The 19,558-nt window shown below is 38.2% G+C and overlaps 1 protein-coding gene across 1 annotated transcript; it reads right to left on the bottom strand.

Annotated features, from left to right (window-relative positions):
* Positions 1-1,696: 1,696 nt before the first annotated feature.
* On the bottom strand, positions 1,697-15,855 carry LOC114470789 (uncharacterized). The gene is made up of 9 exons (XM_028459120.1): positions 15,760-15,855; positions 13,974-14,025; positions 13,629-13,870; positions 13,089-13,277; positions 11,266-11,442; positions 10,568-10,709; positions 5,707-6,314; positions 5,106-5,238; positions 1,697-3,451 (listed from the first exon to the last, which is right to left on the bottom strand). Exons 1-9 carry the CDS (start codon positions 15,853-15,855, stop codon positions 2,787-2,789), a joined length of 2,304 nt encoding a protein of 767 aa, XP_028314921.1. The 3' UTR covers positions 1,697-2,786.
* Between the last annotated feature and the right edge of the window lie 3,703 nt (positions 15,856-19,558).

Below are 19,558 nucleotides of genomic sequence, written 5' to 3'. Positions count from 1 at the left end.
TAATGCATCCTTAATTGCTTTTGGATTTACGAATGAATTATGTGGTTTGGAGTGGCTTAGCCTTTCATGGTGTGTGTTCTGATCTAAACATAGCACAGTCAAGTGATGCCTTCAATTGAGAAGGAATCCATTTGGAACAAGAGTGAGTCTCTGAACCTTTTATATTTACTGTGTCTTACACGCAGGGAAGAATATTGCATCAGCTGCTGCTTGTGTTTGTGTCTGTCAGTGCCTCGACAGGTCTGTGGATGATTGGAAGTGACAGAATCCAAACGTGTGGATCACATTGTGCAACCAGTTAAATCGGCTTTTATGGGTGAACCTACGACACTCGGGCTGTTTGGAGGAACTAAAGATCCGAGAGATTAGAGGAAAAAAAAAATGTGGTAAAGAAAAAGCATTCATTGATTGCTGGAGGGCTGGTGAAGAGACCCTCTTTGATGTGCCACAAGCAAAAGGGTAGAAAGACACAATGAGTTTTTCTAAGACATGGAAACTCTGACTTTGTATAATGGTCTAGCATCGCACTACACAGAGCTTAGAGAGATAAAAACAGCACAAAGATTCGTTCAAAACCTGAGTAAAAGGCATTGTGACCTCACTTTCATGGGTGTGAAACGTATGTGTAGCAGTCATTACGGGCTTTACCCTCCAGGCACGCCGCTCACACATTTGATGCCATCTTCCTTGGTGCTTGCTTCTTGCTAGTTTGGAGGCTGTTGCTAGGGAACTGTCCCCAAGGATGCAGCTCAGCAGGTTTTGTGAGTAGAAAGGTGATGTGTGCAGCACATAATACAAATGCTAATAGCCTCAAGGGCAATGAGAAACGGTGTCTAGTTTTTTTGCCAAATGCAACGCATTGAGTTTTTATTTTTCCACTTTCACCTCTACTGGAGCTTGCTGCCATTTAGCAGCTACAGATAGCTGTTATAATTTGACCAATATGCCTCAGTGACGACACACGAATAAAGTTTGTTTTGCTCAAAGCTGCTGGAGACAAAATTCTTTATTAGATAAAGACATAGCGTAGGCGTCGTGGATTAATAAATCGAACATTTGTATTGATCTCTGCTGTAAACTCTTGGTTTGTTGACATTGTTGGAAACGTTTCATGTATTGCATTGTGGGATGTGGAGTCCAGTAAACAGATATTTTTAAGTGTTTTTACTTCATTCTTACCGGGATTTATTGTGTTTGCCCCCAAAAAATCACTTCCTTCCCAACACATTTCTGGTGTTTTTTCCAAGAATTCAGCAAAAAAGAAGTCAAGCAAATCACTGTCCTCCTTGTCTGGCAAAGAAAAACAAGAAATCACTGTAAAAATGAAGGAAAAACACTTAAACGCGTTCATCGAAAGGGAGTCCACATCCCACAATGCAATGCACAGAAGTTTTCTGACAATAAGCAAATCCAGCCCTTTGGAAAATCTAATTTGGCTCGCAGGGGAAAGTAAAAATGACAGAGAAAACATGAATCATTGTGTAAATGAAACTCAAATATAATAGGGGCTCACAGTTTTCCCAGTGCTTATAACACATGATTGCAGTCATTTTTATTGTTAAACTCTAAATTCTTACAAAATTCTTAAATTTTTTCAAATGACGACATAATATTTCCCTTAGTTAAATAGAAATTGATCACAAAATCTAGGAAATTTAATGTGAAGATCCTGTTGGGACTGATTTCTATCAGTTATCGCTTGAATATTGTCAGTTCCTTACATGTTCTGTATTTCATACACTGTATACATAGAAGTTGGGATCAAGCTTCTCCGTATATGGCCCCTGATCTAAAGTCAGTTTGACGCCCCTGTTTTACATCATATTTCGAGCAAATGATGTTTGATTTACTGATCTATAAGGTCTACAGTATCTCTTTATCTGATAAAAGAAATATCTCCAGTAGCTTTAAGCACTCTGGAGACAAAAGAAAAAGCAGTGAAGGCTTGACAAGGGTTGTTTATTGATGAGGATTACCCACTGGTGTTCACAAATCTCATGACCTGTTGCTCATATATAGAATCGTATCAAGGCCTTATCCACACTAGCCACTGCTATTACTTAATTCACACATAGAAGAATGCACACACAGCCTATATAACAAGTTGTGTGGTTGAAAAAAAGGATCTGAGGGCTCTACAAATACAAATCTTTTCACACTTTCAACATGCTCACAAACCAACCCTGCCTCAGCCTGTGTACGCCATCATCACACATCTAAACAAGGACACATGTGTGTAACACGTAACAGGACGATGAATTGCCTAATCTTTAACAAGGTGACACGAACTCTAACAAAGTATTTACATCCGATACTGGTTGGTTGACATTTCTTTGTTTATTTCTAAAGCACCATTAATATACCTCATAAATCATTTTAATATTTGTTATTTAATAGTTTGGGTTTTAATGTTTTGTGTGTGAAACTCGAACACTAGATGTCTCTTTTCTGGAGTTTTAGTTTGTGTGAAAGAGTTCTCTCTGAGGTGGTTTTTACTGGAATAACAGGTGGGTTACTGGTTGCTTTCTACATTTTTGTGTACAGAAATAAAAATCTCTATTTGCAAAATATTTCGTTTGCCTGCGAGTTTCCTTTTACTGCCTCTGTTCTGTCCCTTTGAGAGTTACAGTAAGAACAGTGAAATTCAGCTGAGTGGGAAGCAGGCCGTATTAGTTTATATCTCTAATGTGCACAGTTGGATCAGTATTGTTTGTTTCATCCTCTTCTAGTTTGCTTCTATTTATCCCTCTCTGCTTTTTATTAACATGGCCTTTGTCTCCAACACTCTATTCCAGTGGAGTCAACCCTTTTCCTGCTGTCTTACCACTGCTTTCTTTTTTCCCAGGCTTTGTTGTGCCTGTTGTCGTCGCAGGATTCGATTGGCATTTGCCCTTCTTTCTGCGCTTATCACGTGCTGATCTTTTGTGTTTGACATTTTCTTTGTCTAAGCCGGTGGCTGTAGGATCGCTGTCTTTATCTAGTTTGCCCGGCCCAACGTCTTGAACCTCAGTCCTCTCTTTGTTTTTGTTATCTACCTCTTTGCTACACTGTTCTAGACTTGTTTTTCTTTCTGCGTCGCTCACATTCTCCACTTCAACTGGTGGTGCTTTTTCTGCTTCTTCGCATCCTTGAATATTATCCCTCTCACTCCTCGGATCTGCCTCAGAATGTTTGATGACGTTCTGGGAAAATTTTACTTTCTTCTTTCTTGTTCCACTCCTGGCTTTGTTGCCATCTGGCCCCCACTTCTCCTGCGTCGTATCCCAGTAGGTCTTATTTTGGTAAGCGTGCATTGTGCGCATCTTGTCAGCGAGCCTTCTCAGTTCTTGGTGAACAATGGGTTTGAACTTTGGATCCAACTTCAGCACCAATTCAAAATCCTGTCGAGCTTCTTCCTCGTTGCACAGTGCAGCGTGAGCTCGAGCCCTCTGATACACTGCCTTAAAGTTACCTGTGGAGATTAGGAAAAAGGAAGTAGGTAAAGATCGGAGGAAAAACTTTCATCAAAAAGACCAAAAGGAGACATTTTGAAACCACAACAGAAACAAATCAAATCAAACACAAACTTGCCGGAAAGAAAAGATGAAGCAAAAAAAATAAAAGGGTTGTTGAAAAAAAGCGCAAGAACGGTTTTAGATCAGCTTCTACTATAAATAATTCATTATTGCACAAACAAAATGAAAGCACTGAATTCAATTCCGACTGTGATGTCCATGGGTGGCTGCTGAAGGAACAAAAGAGACGCGCAGCATTCACTTGTAAATGTTTGATATTTTCTCTCTCTCTCAAGTAAACAGCAAAAAAAAAAAGGTTTCTGGTTTGTAAATAAATGCATTTGTTGAGGACTTCTATTCGTTCTTCGAAGACAGATGCTGGAATCAAAAGTATTTGGAAATAAGATCTAGGGGCATTCATTTACACATCTGGATCTCTGTGTGTCAAACTCGAGGGCTGGGGGCCAAATTCAGCCCTTTAAATCATCCAAATGGGTTCGCAGGGGAAAGCAAAAGTGGCTAAGAAAACTGTGTAAATTACAACTTAATTTAGTTCTAAATATATCAGTAGGGTTACAAAGGGGTGTAAAATATAAGGCAGATTTCCACTAAAACTTTGGAATTTGGGGAATATTCAAAAAATAGAAACATTCACTGAGAATGATTTAATGAAATTAAGCAGAAATTGGAAGTAATTTTAAATCACTGTATCATATCCAAACATGAATATTGGCATTAATGCAAAATAATACACTTTAAAAAACAACATTTCAACAGATTTATCTGGATGTAAAACTTTACAATTATTCAAGTGGAGTTTCATTGAATTTCCTACACATTTGTGAATTTGTCACAAATTCAATAAAACTCTACGACATTTTCAAAGGTTTGCAGTTGTATAACACGATGGAAGTCATTTTACTCTCAATTCATTTCGTTTTCATTTTATTAAGATCCCCATTAGCTAATAGAGTCGCTCAGTCGCTATTCTTCCTGGGGTTTCATCTAATTCATTACATGCATTTTATATTTTTTTCTTACACACACACACACACACTTTTTCCTTTCTTTTTTCTCGCTCTCGCTTATGTATTTGAGAACATATTCATTTATTGCATTATTAAATTCTTAATATTATTTGTTGCAGTGCATATGTATTTGTACATTCATATTGAGGTCATGACAATATACAGTATATATATATATATATATATATATATATAAAACAATAAAAAGGAAATCCGTCTCCTCACTCTTCTTTCGTTGTTTCCAATGAAACAACGAAACCAGTGTTTAATTTAATTTAAAAACTTTGTTGTTCTTCACTCTCTAATTGTTGATAAAAACCTACATTTTCCAAAACCCTGCTCAATCCTCAAATTTGACAGAATTTCCCCAAATTAAAAAAATATAGTCACTACCTGTCATATATTGCTTAGATATTTTCCAACATTTAACATACAAATGCAAAGTAGCACTAATATTGAAAATGTTAGATTCCTCTACTCTGTGACCCACTTGAGATCAAACCTCTCTGTATTTGACCCTCAGCTGAAATGAGTTTGACACGCCTACTTTATTGACAAGGATCTGTTGTTACACTTCTTTCACCTTTATGTTTTTGGAGAACTTTGTTGTTGAGCTCCACCACTTGCTGATAGTGGTCGAGCTCCAGCATGCATTGGCTGAGGTTGAGAGTCAGCGGGAGGCGGACCTTCTCAAGTGAATCGGCGTCTTCCTCCTGCTGAGAAAACAGACAATAAACGTGTGGTGGTTGTGATGGACGATGGAGGATGTTTTTTTTTTTTTTTAAATTGAATAGAATAAAGAAAAAGACAAAAAGGATGGGCTGGGAAATGGACAGGATTGTGAAAAGGAAGTAGAGTTCTGTGTGTGCATGTGTGCGTGTGTGAAGGAGGTCGACAGCGAGGTGTGCCAGCGAAGGGTTTTCAAAGAAGGAAAAGCAGCGCCAGCACGCTGACAGTGATATCTCTATGGATAGTGTTTATTTTTAGAGTAGCTTCTCTTTTCTCTTTCTGCATACCAGCAACATCTCAGCTGCTTTCAGTGAAAACCTAAACATGACACGTGATTACAGTTTACCAGCTAACACACTTTAGTTCTGATGGTCATTATCAGCACCAAAAAAAAACAGCTTTTGTCTTGGACTTTCTAATAGGTCTGAATAAAAACTTCTCCTTCAAAGACTTACACTGATCTTCTTTTGAAGGAAGTCCACATATTCGACTGCCTGCTTGAACTTTTCAGACGCTTCTTGAAAGCGTTTTTCCGTAATGAGAAAGTTCCCTTCGTTCTGCAGGAGCATGACCACCCGTAACATCTGCTGCCAGCCCTTTTCCTGGTATTCATCATCCAGGTTTGGAGTGACTGTAGGAGAGCTCTTTTCCTTTCTGATGCTGCTTTTCTCACTCGGGGAATCTTTGTTGTTTTTTGGTACCTCTTCTTTCGACTCAAAGCCCTTGGTTGGCGACTCTTCTGAACTTTTTTCTCTTTTAACTTTTGAACATTTAATCTCTTCCTGATTTTCTGCATCTGCCTTCCCATTGCCTTCAGCATCTCCCTCTTCTTCTTCTTCTTTTTCATTTTCAATCTCCTTCTTCCCCAGTTTGTTCCAGTACTTTTCTTTCTCCTCCCAGTATTTCTCCTTCATCCGCTCCGACAGAGCGTTCAGCTCCCGACGAACCAGCGAGGCCAGAGTGATGTCCAGCTGGGACACCATGTTGAAATCTTTGCGGGCCTCCTTCTCATTCCACACAGCAGCGTGGGCTTTGGCTCTCTTGTAGTATCCTTTCACACAGTCTGAGCACGTAACAAACAACAAAACAAAACATCACCAAAATGTGATCACCTGTTCCTTGTCCCATTTATCAATTTTTCTGAAAGTTTCATCCAAATCCATTCATAACATTTCAAGTCATCTTGCTAACAGACTAACTGACTGACTGACAGAAAAACGGAGGGTAAACATAACCTTCCGCTCTGCGCTTCGCGCTTGGCAGAAGTAACAAGATAAATACAGACAGAATGTCAGGAAATTACTCAATCATTTGCAAGCTGTTATGGTGCCCTGCAATGTAACAGAATGTATCTGATTAAAAAGAAAAAGCAGAAATATTGATGAGGATGCAGCAGTGAGGATGACAGCTTTTGCTCTCTAACAATCTTGATCAGAGCCAAACAGCCAGTAGAACTGTCAGTGTATGTTTTGGTTCATTGGATTTTATTTTTTAGTTTAGAAAAGGATATATAATAATAATAATAATAATAATAATAATAATAATAATAATAATAATAATAGAATTTTGTTCTTCTAATTTTCAATTTAAAATAAAAAAAAATTAAGATTGAAATTCAAGGATTTCAAGAAAGGATAAACAAAACTTTTAAATTTCTGCATCCTCATACATGCTCTTATTTTGAAAACAGTAATCTCTGGTCGCACCATATGGAAAAAAAGAGGCATTGTTTTTGTTGCTGTCTTCTAACTAGTGCTGGGCAAGGTACAGTATATCGAGTTTTCTATTTTGGTGATAAAGAAAATTACAATATCGCCTATATCGATACACATATTTATTGATAGCTTATTTTGTATTAAAATACTCATTTTAGGAGTTTCTGCTTTCACTACTTCTCGGAACAGCATGAAAAGCTCAGTTAGATGGATTTCTGGGTGCGTACTAACTCAGACCTTCATCTAAACAAGCCACACTACAGAACTCGAAGCCAAAAGTGGCACATACTTTGCAGCTGGTTGTTAATAAATCAGGTCTGATTGTATTTTAATTAAAAATATCGAGGTTTATATTGTGAAATTTTGAGAAAAAATATTGAGATAAAAGTAGGGCTAGGCGTTAAAGACCAAAACTCAACATTTCAAAAAGGAAATGTTCTATTTTCCAAAAGAAAATCCTTGTGTATACATTGTAAATGGATTCATGAGTAATACATACTATAATGTGCATACTGTCCAAGTTTTAGAAGAGAAAAGAAAACAGGCAGAAATGAAGTGTAAAAATAATCTTGCCTCAGAGGATGCTGCACGTGAATGAGGGGCATAATTCATGAGTGAGGACTTTGCCGACAAGCGAGGCTCCTCTAGGATATGAGTGGCCGTGAGTATGACAGCACTATTCCCAAGGCAGCTCTGACTGTAAAACCCTCAGGAGTGTCACACCCCAGCCCTCCCACACACTGGCACTGAAGTCACAGCAGTAACATGCTGCAAACCAACAGACAGACTGTGGACTGTCAGCCTTTTAATGCAGCACAATTTAAAGCTGGAGCTCATGTGGAGAAGTGTTGTGTAACCCTTGGCTCTTACACTTCCAGTATTGTGTTTACTTGTTCTGTGAGATTTAGATGGTACAGTGGTTTGCTTTCTTATTACAAATCCCACGATGTAAACAATTAAAAGTGGTTTAATTACCTTCACTAAAGAGGTAATATAATTAATATCTCTGTTCGTAATAGATACACTTTTTTAAATTTGATTCAATTATGTCGCGTTGGTTCCTTAATTCATCATGTTTTATTTTAACCCTCCTTTTATCCTTGAGGTCAATTTGAACCCATTCAATGTTTATCATTCAAAAATTTTGCTTCATTTTTCAGGACATTTCCTAATTTGATGGGTAAATTTGATAAAGCATAAATTTGACCCCAAACTGTTTTACCTGTGTAAAATCATTTCATCACCACAACCAATAGGGTTCATACTATTGTGGTCATTAATGTTGTCAGTAAATTTGAAAAGATTTGAATGAAAACTATTCAAGAAAAATTAATTCTAATTTAAAAGTTTGGCCTGATGGTGGCGCTAGAGAACAGGTCAATGTTTCATTATCAAGGGCTTATTTATGTATTCAACAAATAAAAAGTGTTTGACACAAAAACTTCGTCAAAAACTTTCTGGAAAAAAAACTCTGGAGGCAACTATCCCTGGGGTCAGATTGACCCCAAGGGTGAAATGTGTTAGTAATATTTGAGGATAATAGGAAAGTTATTTGGGGTGCCCTTACATTTCAACCTACTGTATCGTTATTAATGAGGATGGGAATTTTCAAAGTATTTTAAAAGTATAAACAGCTCTAAAAAACAGTAGCTATACCGGGGTGTCAAACTCATTTTAGTTCAGGGGCCAAATACGAAGCAGTTTGATTTCAAGTGGGCCACAGATTTTATGCTGGAAAACGAGTAATTCCAACATTATTGTGCCCTAGTTTACACTTTCAGTATTCATAAAATACTAAATATGTCGTAAAAAACAACAAAATACAAGCAATAAATGACAGATATCCCAACAAGATATTCACTTTAAAGGAGACATATTATGCTTTTAAGTCCTTCCTTTTTACAAATAAATCATACAGTTGTGGTCTATATAAAGCGGAACTGCAATGCTTGGGTCTGAATTCCTCATTATTATAGCTCCACAGGCCCCTTTTCTACCCCTTTTCTGATGTGCTTCTGAGAGCAACTCGTTTTGGTGCGACCTCTTTAAATGCAAATGAGACACTTCATACCCCGCCCCCTCTCCAGGTTCCAGAGGTGACACTCGGTTCAACTCCACCCTGTTCGGCCATTTTTGTAGTTTGATAGAAGAGATACGATTATGTAGCGGCGCAGAAAATGTTTATTCACACGTTATTTACAAAATGTCAACAAAGGAAGACTTGTCCATCCAGCCTTACATGTTCGAGCCAGAGTCGGACCCGGCGGAGCGAGATGAAAATGAAGATGATGAACCTGCAGAACCCTAACAAGTGAGCTAACACAAGCGCCGAGCTAACGCTAGCGCTAAGCTAACGTCACGAAATGCATTTTAATAGTCTTTTCTGAGACAAAAACGGCAAAATGAAATGACTAATGAAAACTTTAGACTTAAATTAAATCACGTAGGCCATATCATCAAGGATCTAAAACGAGCACACAGCGCTAACATATGAAGACGGTGCAACTGCTAATGCTAACAAAACAATGACAGGGACGTCTTATCACACTTTTTAGCGTTATTTACAGCTTACCGAAGTGCTCTGTTCTTCGTCTCCAAAGATAGAAGGAATTGAACCCTCGATCAGACAAAGTCTTTCGGCAAATCTTTCTTTATACTGGCGGAGGTTGCAGAAGCAGTCAACCTTGAAGTGCTTCATGCACACAAAAATGACCTTACCCACAGGTGTGGGTACATTTCTGTGAAAAATAAAACTCAACCAAGCACTTCGAAAAAGTTCTGATGCTGGGAGACGGTGTAATAAAGCGTGTGGGTTACTACATCCAACAACCGAACATTTTGACTTATCCTCTCGTAACTTCGGCATCCTTGAGCTTGGACTACAAAATAAAAGCGAGAAATAAAAATGGTGGATTGCTCGAAGTGTTGGGCCTGGAGTCGATGTCCTAATTTGGCAGTTCCGCTGCAAATACTGTGACGTTATTGTTCAAAAAACGTAATAGAGAATAGAAAAATTGAAACAGATTGAAAAATATGACCAAAACAGAATATAAAGATATCAACGGAGCACCTGAAGAGAATAAGTTGAACTTTTCTGTACTTCTAAACACTCTAAATATACAACAAAATGCATTCAAGGGCTTAAAAAGTGGATTTAGCATGATATGTCCCCTTTAAATGTCCTTAATTTTGGGAACAATTTCTATTCAATTATAAAATTAAAAGACTTCGTAAGAAATTTGATGTTTTTTCAACAATTTAACAAAAAAAAAAACGACTGACATCATGCAGTATTAGAATCAGGAAAACTGTGAGCACCTGCAAATATTGTTTAGTTTTATTTACGCAATGATTCGTGTGTTCTCTGCCATTTTTGCTTTCTCCTGTGGGCTGAATTGGATGCTCCAAAGGGCCGGATTTGGCCCCCGACCTTGAGTTTGACATGTGAGCTATGGCGTGATCATGTGAGCTATGGCGTGAGTTGTAGCGCTGGCTCAGCACTACAACTCTAATCATTTTTAATTCAAACTCTAAAAGTCCAAACGTTGGGTGTAGTTCCCATCAGGATGGATGTATGGCTTACAACAGGGTTCGTCTTTACCTTTGTGTTTCTCCAGCAGCTCCGTGGTGCGCTCTATTACTTCATAGTACTCCTCCAGCTCCAGCATACACTGGCAGTAGTTCAACTCCAGCGGGACAATCATTCGACCCAAGTTAATGTAGTCTACATCTCCAGGCATCTCCTACAAACACACATACATGCAGCCAAAGAAGAACAAAGGCCTGTTCATATACTGTCGTTATGTTCCCTGGCAGCTCTGACACTTATCTGAATCATTTATACAAACTGTAGGTTTAACCGTTTTTATAGCGATTCATTCATGGCATAACTGTGGGACACTAGAATAAACTAATGGAAACAAAGCTGTGCAGAGAGGCCAACCGTCTGTTAACATTATGTATGTCAGCAGCACGTCCCAGGGACAAATCTTTCTCACAATCACATGAAAAAACAAAACTTTGTGCTCTTTTCAGGAGGTCACAAATGATTTTCCCCACCCTCCTTTGGTATTCTCCCAACCTTAAACAACCCTCATCATCCAGGACAGCTCTGCTGACATCCCACCCAGATTCTCGTAATCAGTGACACAGTGAAGAAAAGCAAAACAGAAAACGTCTCCCCGTGGAAAGGGAACGAGCTCAATGTCCCAGAAACCTAATATCCCCAGACAACCTTAGGAAATCTCAAGCCTTCAGCCTGCATCTCAGTGATTCCTACGACATTTACTCCCAACTCACTCTAGACTGGATGGTTTTCAGCAGCAGAACGGCTTCTTTGTATTTGCTGGCAGCTTTTTTGAATTGTCCCTGTTTGACCAGTACGTTGCCCTGCATGTGAAGGGTCGGTACCGCATGCAGCTTTTCATCCTTGTCCATCATCCATGACTCTCTGTGGTAGGACATGGGGTCTCCCACCTGGAAAGCACAAGAAGACAGAAATCAGATTCTCTTTTTGTGTTTTAGTCACATGATGGAATACAACACAACCAGAGGTGGATAAAGTACTCTCTTTTATTGTTTGAGTGAAAGTACAGATACTTCTTGTCAAAAACTACTCCAATACAAGTAAAAGTAGCTCAGTTAAAATATTCCTTATGTGAAAACACTGAAGTATTTGCATATCTCAGATATGGGAAGGATGTCAATTTGGGACACATCATCAGTAGTGTTTCTTTGATTTAGGGGGTGTTTCGGCCTTTTAAACACTAGACACCCTCATCAAAGGTGGCCAGCTACAGGGTTACCTTGAGAAACAAATTAAAGTAAATCTCAAATATAATTTTAATTATTATAAAAAATGAAAACGCTGATGCACTATCTGTTACATGTTTTATAAAGTGCTGTAGGACAGCTGAATAACATTGTGGTGTTTCACTAACTACTACTAGCTGGCTCATCACTACACAAATAACGGTAAGAAGTCTGACTTTAATAACTCAGCTGCATTCATCAACTGTTTGATTTACCAAAAATAAATCTAACCAACATCTGTATTATTAACACAAAAAATGAACATCTTTCTATTACTTGTAGTAACATTTGAGAAACATGAGGTATGTTTTGACAAACACTAAACTAATAAAATGCAAGTTTAGTGCTTCTTCTGTGTAACTAACATCGTCAGCATTAAATTGCTGCTTTTGGTTTAAAAAACAAACCTTGAACGTGGGCCTAAAATACGGCCATTGATGCTCAGGCAGAGTAACTTTGTTCTTCTCAGGGTCAATCTCTGTCAAACACTATTAGATGTCACGTGATCTGCCTCTCTCTGCCTAAACTGGCACAGTTTATCACTAATCCTGGCTACTCTATTGGTCAATGACGTACAAAGAATTCACCGCAATATACTTTGTCACCTTATACAGGACTATAATATATCAAAAATAGGGCAGAAAATACATTTGAATAAATTAGTTATTTTAAAGATTTTTTTCCAAACACCAGTCATGGCCAGACAGTCAACACTTTAAATAACAGAATAAATTACAGACGTAATTTAGTAAGTAACATAGAAGAAAAAAATGTACTATGTATTTGGTATTTTTTATGCATTTTTAAACCTTTTTTAACTAAAATACTGTAAATGCAGTTGAACAGAACATTTAGGTGTCACAACATTGACCCAATACAGTATAACAAACATGATCAAAAAGTAATTCTAGGAAGAAAAAAAAGTTTTTGGGAACCACAGCACTAAGGAAGGTGTTGATAAAGGCACTAAATGAATAAAAGTCCATTTACCATGTAATAATAACATTTGATTATTGGTGAACATGTTTGTTTCTTTTCCTTTACTCAAACCTGTTTCACTTCAATAATGGAATGAATGCTAAAGCTCACTTGTGGTAGATAAATTAAAACAAACTATCACAAAAACTGCTGTTGGGCTCCCTGTAGAGTCTCAAACATCTCCTGGAAAGAGTTTATTTCAAAGCTTGTCCTATTTTGAAGGCTGACAAAAATTCAAGCCTAAAATGTGAGTGAAAAGTTGACTATGAGGTTTGAAATCTTTTTGGTTGTTCTTTAAAGAGAAAATTTGTTGTTTTCCTAACGGATATTACCTGTAACAGCTCCATGATAAAGATAAGAGGCTGAGGAGTTCTCATGAGCTCATCCAGCTCTGGAAACCCAGTGCTGTGATAGTGGAACATGTTTCCCATGCCACACATGTGCCTCTGACCCTCCAACGGGTCTTTCCCCTGAGCAATCAACCTCATTCCTTTGGACACGATGGGGTACAAGCCAGTGTGCTGCGAATGCACATATAAAGACATCATTAGCACAATGTAATACAGTACAGAAAAGCCTAATCATGATAAGCACTGAGCACAGCCAGTAAGTACCAATCAGTCTTACAAGTAAAATAAGGAAAGTCATCTGATTTTACTTGCAAATAGTGTTTTTCTTTAAAGAGAAAACGTTCATTTTGCATAAAAGAGTGCCAAGCTGTTTTGAATGCAGCGCATGCATGAGGCCAAAGTCAGTTTCTTTATCTGCATCATAATGAAGACCAGTAAAAGGTTCCCCTTCATTGCTCATGAGCGCTTATTAGGCATGATAGCTCACACTGTGTGCGTGCAGTTTGTACTTTATTAACTTACGACTGCATCACACCAGAACTCAGCAACCTCCCCAATCCTCATTGACATCAGCAGCGTCTCCCACACTTCCATCTTGAACATCTTTCCCACAAAGATCTCTGCTGGCCGACAAGCCAGTCGACTGTCATCGATGACTGTCCGCTCAAAGTTGTCCAGCAAAGTCTGGAAATGGAAAACCAGCTGGGACAGAAAGAGAGTGAGCAGATCAATCTGAATGCTCCCATTAACCAAGAATAAGGTTTAAACTTTGATTCAGCTCTGATACGGTTTTAGGTGTGTTTGCCCTCTCCAGCCTCCAACCAACCTGCATCTAAGATCATGACTGTCAGATTTTGTACACCTTACTTGTGTAGAAATGAAAAAAAGTGGGTCGACAGAGAGGTGAAGACAATGATTCCTGGAACAGGGAACAGAAGAGAAAAAAGGACCCTGAAAGTCACCCTGTCATGTTGGTTATCACAGGACGAGCAAATGGTGAAGAAGTGGGGGTTCAAACCCCCACCTGTTGACTCTGAACCATAGGAGAAAAAGCAACAGAAGAACAACAGAGTCAGATAAAGGAATATGTCTTTACATCTGGAGCAATCTGCTGCAAAGGAAGCAGAGAACCTCGATTGAGCTCATAGCTTTACATGTATCAGGGTTATTGATTATGGTAATAAATCTAGTCATCTATGTATGGTGAAGAAAGACATTGACCGAAACACCAGCATTAAAGATCTACGCTGACATAACCAAGGAATCAAAGATAGAATGTATCATCAAGCTTCCAAATTAGGGCACAAAAAGAAAAGCATAACAAAAATGTAAAAACAATTTGAACTATGTACAGTATTTATACATGTCAGCCATGTTAGCAATGCCACCATTGCAGGGGTGTCAAACTCATTTTAGTTCAGGAGCCAAATGCAGACCAATTTGATACTAACTGATGCAGATTATAGCAACAATTTTCAAGGAGTAACAAATATCAGACTTGCAAGATATTTTGAAAATATGACAGTTCTTTACCAAATTTGAGATGAAAAAATAATTGCCATCACGTGATAAGCATAGCAAAACTTTAATCCCCTGCAAATTTTGTTGGGTTTCATTGAATTTGTGTGTTTGGAGGTGCTGAGGTTTCTATAACTAGATTAGTTGGTAATTTAACCAATGATTTAAGCTTTCTCTGTCATTTTTACTTCCTCCTGAGGGCGGAATCAGATGCTCTAAAGAGCTGGATTTTCCCCCCGGGCGTTGAGATTGATACGTGCTCGACAACCTCGATAGGCTATTTTTTCAATATTGGGAAAAGATGCATTTTCCCTTTTTTTCTTTTTACTCAGAAACCAAAAATAATTGGTTTTCCCTCTGTTTTAGTTTACCTAGCTACTGAATGAAATGAAAGATGAAATCTCCTTTATGATCCTCCCCCCTATTGTCTTATCTTGCCGCCTTTTCTATTCCTTTTCATCCTTTATACAGCATGCATTGAATGCTGCCATGAAATTCCTCACCGCTTCTTGTATAGCGCATCTGGTCCATCTGTTTGTCTGCATGTGCAATTTCTACAAAAGCTGTATTGGCATCCTGACTGAATTAGAGCTGGACCCATGTATTCCTCTGATTTTGGACTAACAGATTGTATCGCCTAATGTTCTGATAACTGTGTATGGCCCTGAGAAAGCATCACACACACACACGTGTATGAAACTTTGTGATGGTATTGTCATGGAAAACATTTGTGACTGTGTCCAAGCTGGGTGAAACAGTGACATCAGTTGGAAGTGACCAGAAATGGGAGGAAAAAAAAAAGAGTTGGACGCCATCGGATCAGCGGATAAACAGAATTGAAGAAGCGGTGCCAGAAACATGTTGCAATTTGTGTGACCAAATGTTTGCTCTGTGTAATTGAGCCAGATACAGAATAGATTGTAACACTTCATGAATAATTCAGCAGAAACTAATTGATGTGGGCAATGCAACACAAGAATTATAAATAGGCTCCAAAACAAACATTTTTCCCCCCCATGGGAAGATGAAATTCAACACAAGTATGAGCAATCATCCAAGATTACATTCTGTTCAACATACTGGGTTTAAATCTGGCACCAGTTAGTAGATCAGGTGACTGGTTGGTTGGGCGTACCTTTGCTCCAGGCGGAAAGTGCGGCAGGGGCCCCGTACCTCCTGCTAGAATCTTCTTCTTGACTCCTGGATGGTTCAGGAGATACGTCTCCTCCATTGTCAAAGCAAACAAAAAAATGTGTGTCTTTGTTCCTCGAGGTGTGTGTATATTCGTCAAGTTCTCTAATTAGTCCTCATGGAGAAAGATTCTTGGCTGCTTCTGTGCTCTCTGACAGATGGCAGGATTAGGCTTGGTTTGGAGATGGCCTCTTTAATCTGTGAAACTAATCCCTCGCTTACTCTGCGATTGGTGGGGCAAGGCCTGCAGGAAGGAGCTATGACGGAGATGACCCAGGGACCTCAGGAATCATGCGGATATACGAGAGGATTCAAGAACACTCTCGAACAAAATCTTTCTAGAAGGAGACTGACTGCAGAGGATGGACACAGCTCAGGCTGAAACCCTCAATACTGAAAGTGATAGATGTAATGATCAATAACAGTGACCTGCTCTAATAATAGGTACAAGTTAATTACTGGATTTCAACCAACCAGTCAATTTTATTCTGTTATTTGAACACATTTGTGCTCAACAAAAACCTAGAGTGAAAGTACATTACAAACATAAAAAATCTAAAAGATATTTATTTGTAACTGCTTATTGCCATATAATTACTGCTTAATTAGCATTCATAAAATATATTATTGAAGCTTTTTTATTTAGACTTATATTGCCTTATCAATGTTAATATGCATTGGATATGGTCTTAAGAAGCAACCGTAATTAACATAATTACAATATTAACAATATATTATTGAAGCTCTTTCATTAACACTTATACAGCCTTGTTATTAATGTTGATATGCATTTGATATGGTCTTAAGAAGCTACCGTAATTAACATAATTACTGCTTATAACAAGCAGCTTCAGTGTAACAATAAATATATTAATAATGCTTTATATTAACACCAATATAGCCACATTTGTTAATCAAAATGTAATAGGGTCTTAAGAGGCTTATTAACTTTGAGTTACTGCTTATTACAAGCACCTTAATATAAAGTGTTAGTGGAAACACTTATGCCCCCAAGTCAACAAAGAGCTAAACAACATGAACAGGAAATGTGTGTGTATATATATATAAGCAAAAAAACATGCAGTGACAAAAAGTTTACCAAAGAAAAAAAACAGAAACAGAAAAAATGAAATAAATAAACTGGTAGTGATTATAAAGACATGACTGAACAGGAGTGGGAGGAAGAATTAATTTATCTACGCCAACATGGACAAATAATGAATAGTCAAAATTATAATAATTGGTTGGTGGGTGGGTCACCTGTTCAAATCTCACCCGAGCCATCACTGTGGGATGTTGAGCAAGTCCCTTAACCCCCAACTGCTCACTGGGCGCTACACTGTAGCTGTCTACGGCTCCTCAAGGGTGGGTCAAACATACTGTATATGACAATTATTTTTTTTTTTTTAGTATCAGAGGTTCAAACTGACAAAAAAAGATTAAAAAAAAAATATATAAAAAAACTATAATAAATCCCTAACCCTGTATTTAAACACAAGTATACTGTACAGCTTGAAAAACATGAAGCTGCAAATCTAAATTTTCCCCAATCCAGCCATTCCTCTTTGGCACTTTTGCAGATCTTATTTTGAAAAACTGTCCGTTCATTTAACGGAGGTTCTCTACCTGCTGGGATGTTTATGGCATCACATCCAGTTAAATTAGGATCAGGACTCACAGCGGGCCACCTCAGAATGACCCTAAGATTTCACATTCATGCTGTTGCTCATTATCTCGTGGAGGAGCTGTGACCTGGAACTCTCTGAAGCACAGTAACTATTCTCACTCTCAATGTAATGATAATCAACTGATTCTACTGAGTTCCATGCACAGACAGCATGTAAACCTTTTATTAGGCTGAACCTCCTTTTCATCTCACAGTGGTGATAGGGTCCTTCTCTCTTTTTGATGAGCATGAAGCTGTCGCCAAAGAGCTCTAATTTTATCCCCATCTTCTTAAAGGACATTTCAAAGCACTCCGACATTAAACCCACAGCCTCGTCTTGTTCTAATAAGTGTGACTGTCATGAAAGACGCTCCTAATCAATGACAAACCCAAGGAGCGTAACACCTTCATTTTCAAGGTCATCCTTCTTGTGCTTTTACAATATTTAGTTGATTTAGCACCACAAAGGTCAACAGTGGTCTTCTGCTCGTTCAAATATTACAAGCTGTAGATCAAAGATGAGTAATGTAACCTTTACCAATAATTCATTTTATTCTAAAAGTATGAATACTGTAATACAGCATTAGATTAGAAGTACACAGTGACAATCAGCGTTGGGGTTGATTATAATTCTAATCACGTAACTGATAATTACAAGTATGACGTATCTGTTTCTGTTGTAACTGTAATTGAGTACAGATAATTTGAAGACTTTGTAATTGTAATATGCATTAACATCCTAACTGCTTTACATCAAGCTAGTAGCTTGTGTGGAAAAAAACAGGCTCATTAAGTCTCCCCTGCCGCTCCTGCAGCCTTTGGCAGATTGCCAGAATGCACCGCGACCGAGCAAAAAGAACCAATCAGAGCCAGGATTGTGTTTGAAAAACTATCTGACAGCTGTTGCTCACAGTTCCAGAGCTAGATCGACGTCTTTTTTTTTTTACAGTGTATGGTCTGGAGGAGTATAACATGGAATTGGTGACTTTTCTGCTTGAAAGGTAATTACTGCTGCTTCATTTACATTATGTTTGATTTGTAATTGTTACACTAGAACTCTGTGATGCATGTGTTCATGTGCACGCAGCAGCCTCCATTTGGGCTACTGTAGGTGACACTGTGTTGTTGCTGCTGCTGCTGAGGTGTGTGCACATTGAGAGAGAGAAGCACTGCAGTAATATGCTTTTAACAGAGCATGTTATATTACTGTGATGTTGCTGTCAGACTAACGTTAGCTTGTTAGCTCCTCTGAGGGAGGGACTTTGGAAATTTTGGAGGCGGGGCAAGAGAGCAGCGGGGAGGGAGGGAGGGATCTAAGAGTTGCGGACTGCACCTTTAAAGGCTCAGTAATTGTGATCAATTGTAATTTAACTTTAGTAATTGAAAACATTATTGTAATTGACTTTCAGGGGAAAAATATAATTGTAATTTTAGTTGTAATTGGAAAAAATGCTGGTAACTGTAATCGTAATGGAGTTGTAATTGAACATGGATAATTGTAGAAGTAATTGCAATTGAAAAATGGAACTGACCCCAACCTGAGTCAATTAACCAAAGCAACAGATTCCAAACCTCATTTTTCAGCTAAAAGCCCTTTACAATCTAAGCTATTTTCACAGCCTTGTTATTTCATTGCCACACAATTCAACTGATATTGAATGGGAAAAAAAACTATCATCATCCCAATCAGGTAGAAATAGGCCATTTTACTTGGCATACTATTGTGTTCTGTCCATGACCCTGTGGTTGGAAATCACTGGCCTAATTTCCATGGCCTGTAAATTGCTGCTGTAATGTGTACAAAGCAGAGCAGTTGGCCAGTTATAGACAATGTTGGAAGCAGTCCTGAAACCAGATGAAAAACAAACTGCTAATTTACATTATAATGCAAAGCAATTATACATGCTTGATGTAACATAAGTTAGTTTGGATGTAGAATCCCCCAATTTGTGAGTAAATGGAAAATTGTTTTTCTTATGATTAAACAATTTTTCGATTCTCAAATAGCAGCCCATCTGGAGGAAGGCAGTTATGGGATATTGCAACGACAAGTAAACACACACATCTTTCAAATTGG

The sequence above is a fragment of the Gouania willdenowi genome, chromosome 10 (genome assembly GCF_900634775.1).
Source record: "Gouania willdenowi chromosome 10, fGouWil2.1, whole genome shotgun sequence".
In the NCBI taxonomy this organism is placed as follows: domain Eukaryota; kingdom Metazoa; phylum Chordata; class Actinopteri; order Blenniiformes; family Gobiesocidae; genus Gouania; species Gouania willdenowi.
The sequence above is the reverse complement of the archived record's forward strand: the minus strand, read 5'-3'. Positions and strand labels throughout refer to the sequence as shown.

Excerpts from the sequence above, each read along its gene's own strand:
- LOC114470789 (XM_028459120.1), bottom strand. The coding sequence starts at position 15,855 with ATGGAGGAGACGTATCTCCTGAACCATCCAGGAGTCAAGAAGAAGATT. Across the intron at positions 11,443-13,088 it reads TTATCATGGAGCTGTTACAG|GTGGGAGACCCCATGTCCTA; the intron begins GTAATATCCGTT and ends TGTGCTTTCCAG. Across the intron at positions 3,452-5,105 it reads AGTTCTCCAAAAACATAAAG|GTAACTTTAAGGCAGTGTAT; the intron begins GTGAAAGAAGTG and ends TAATCTCCACAG.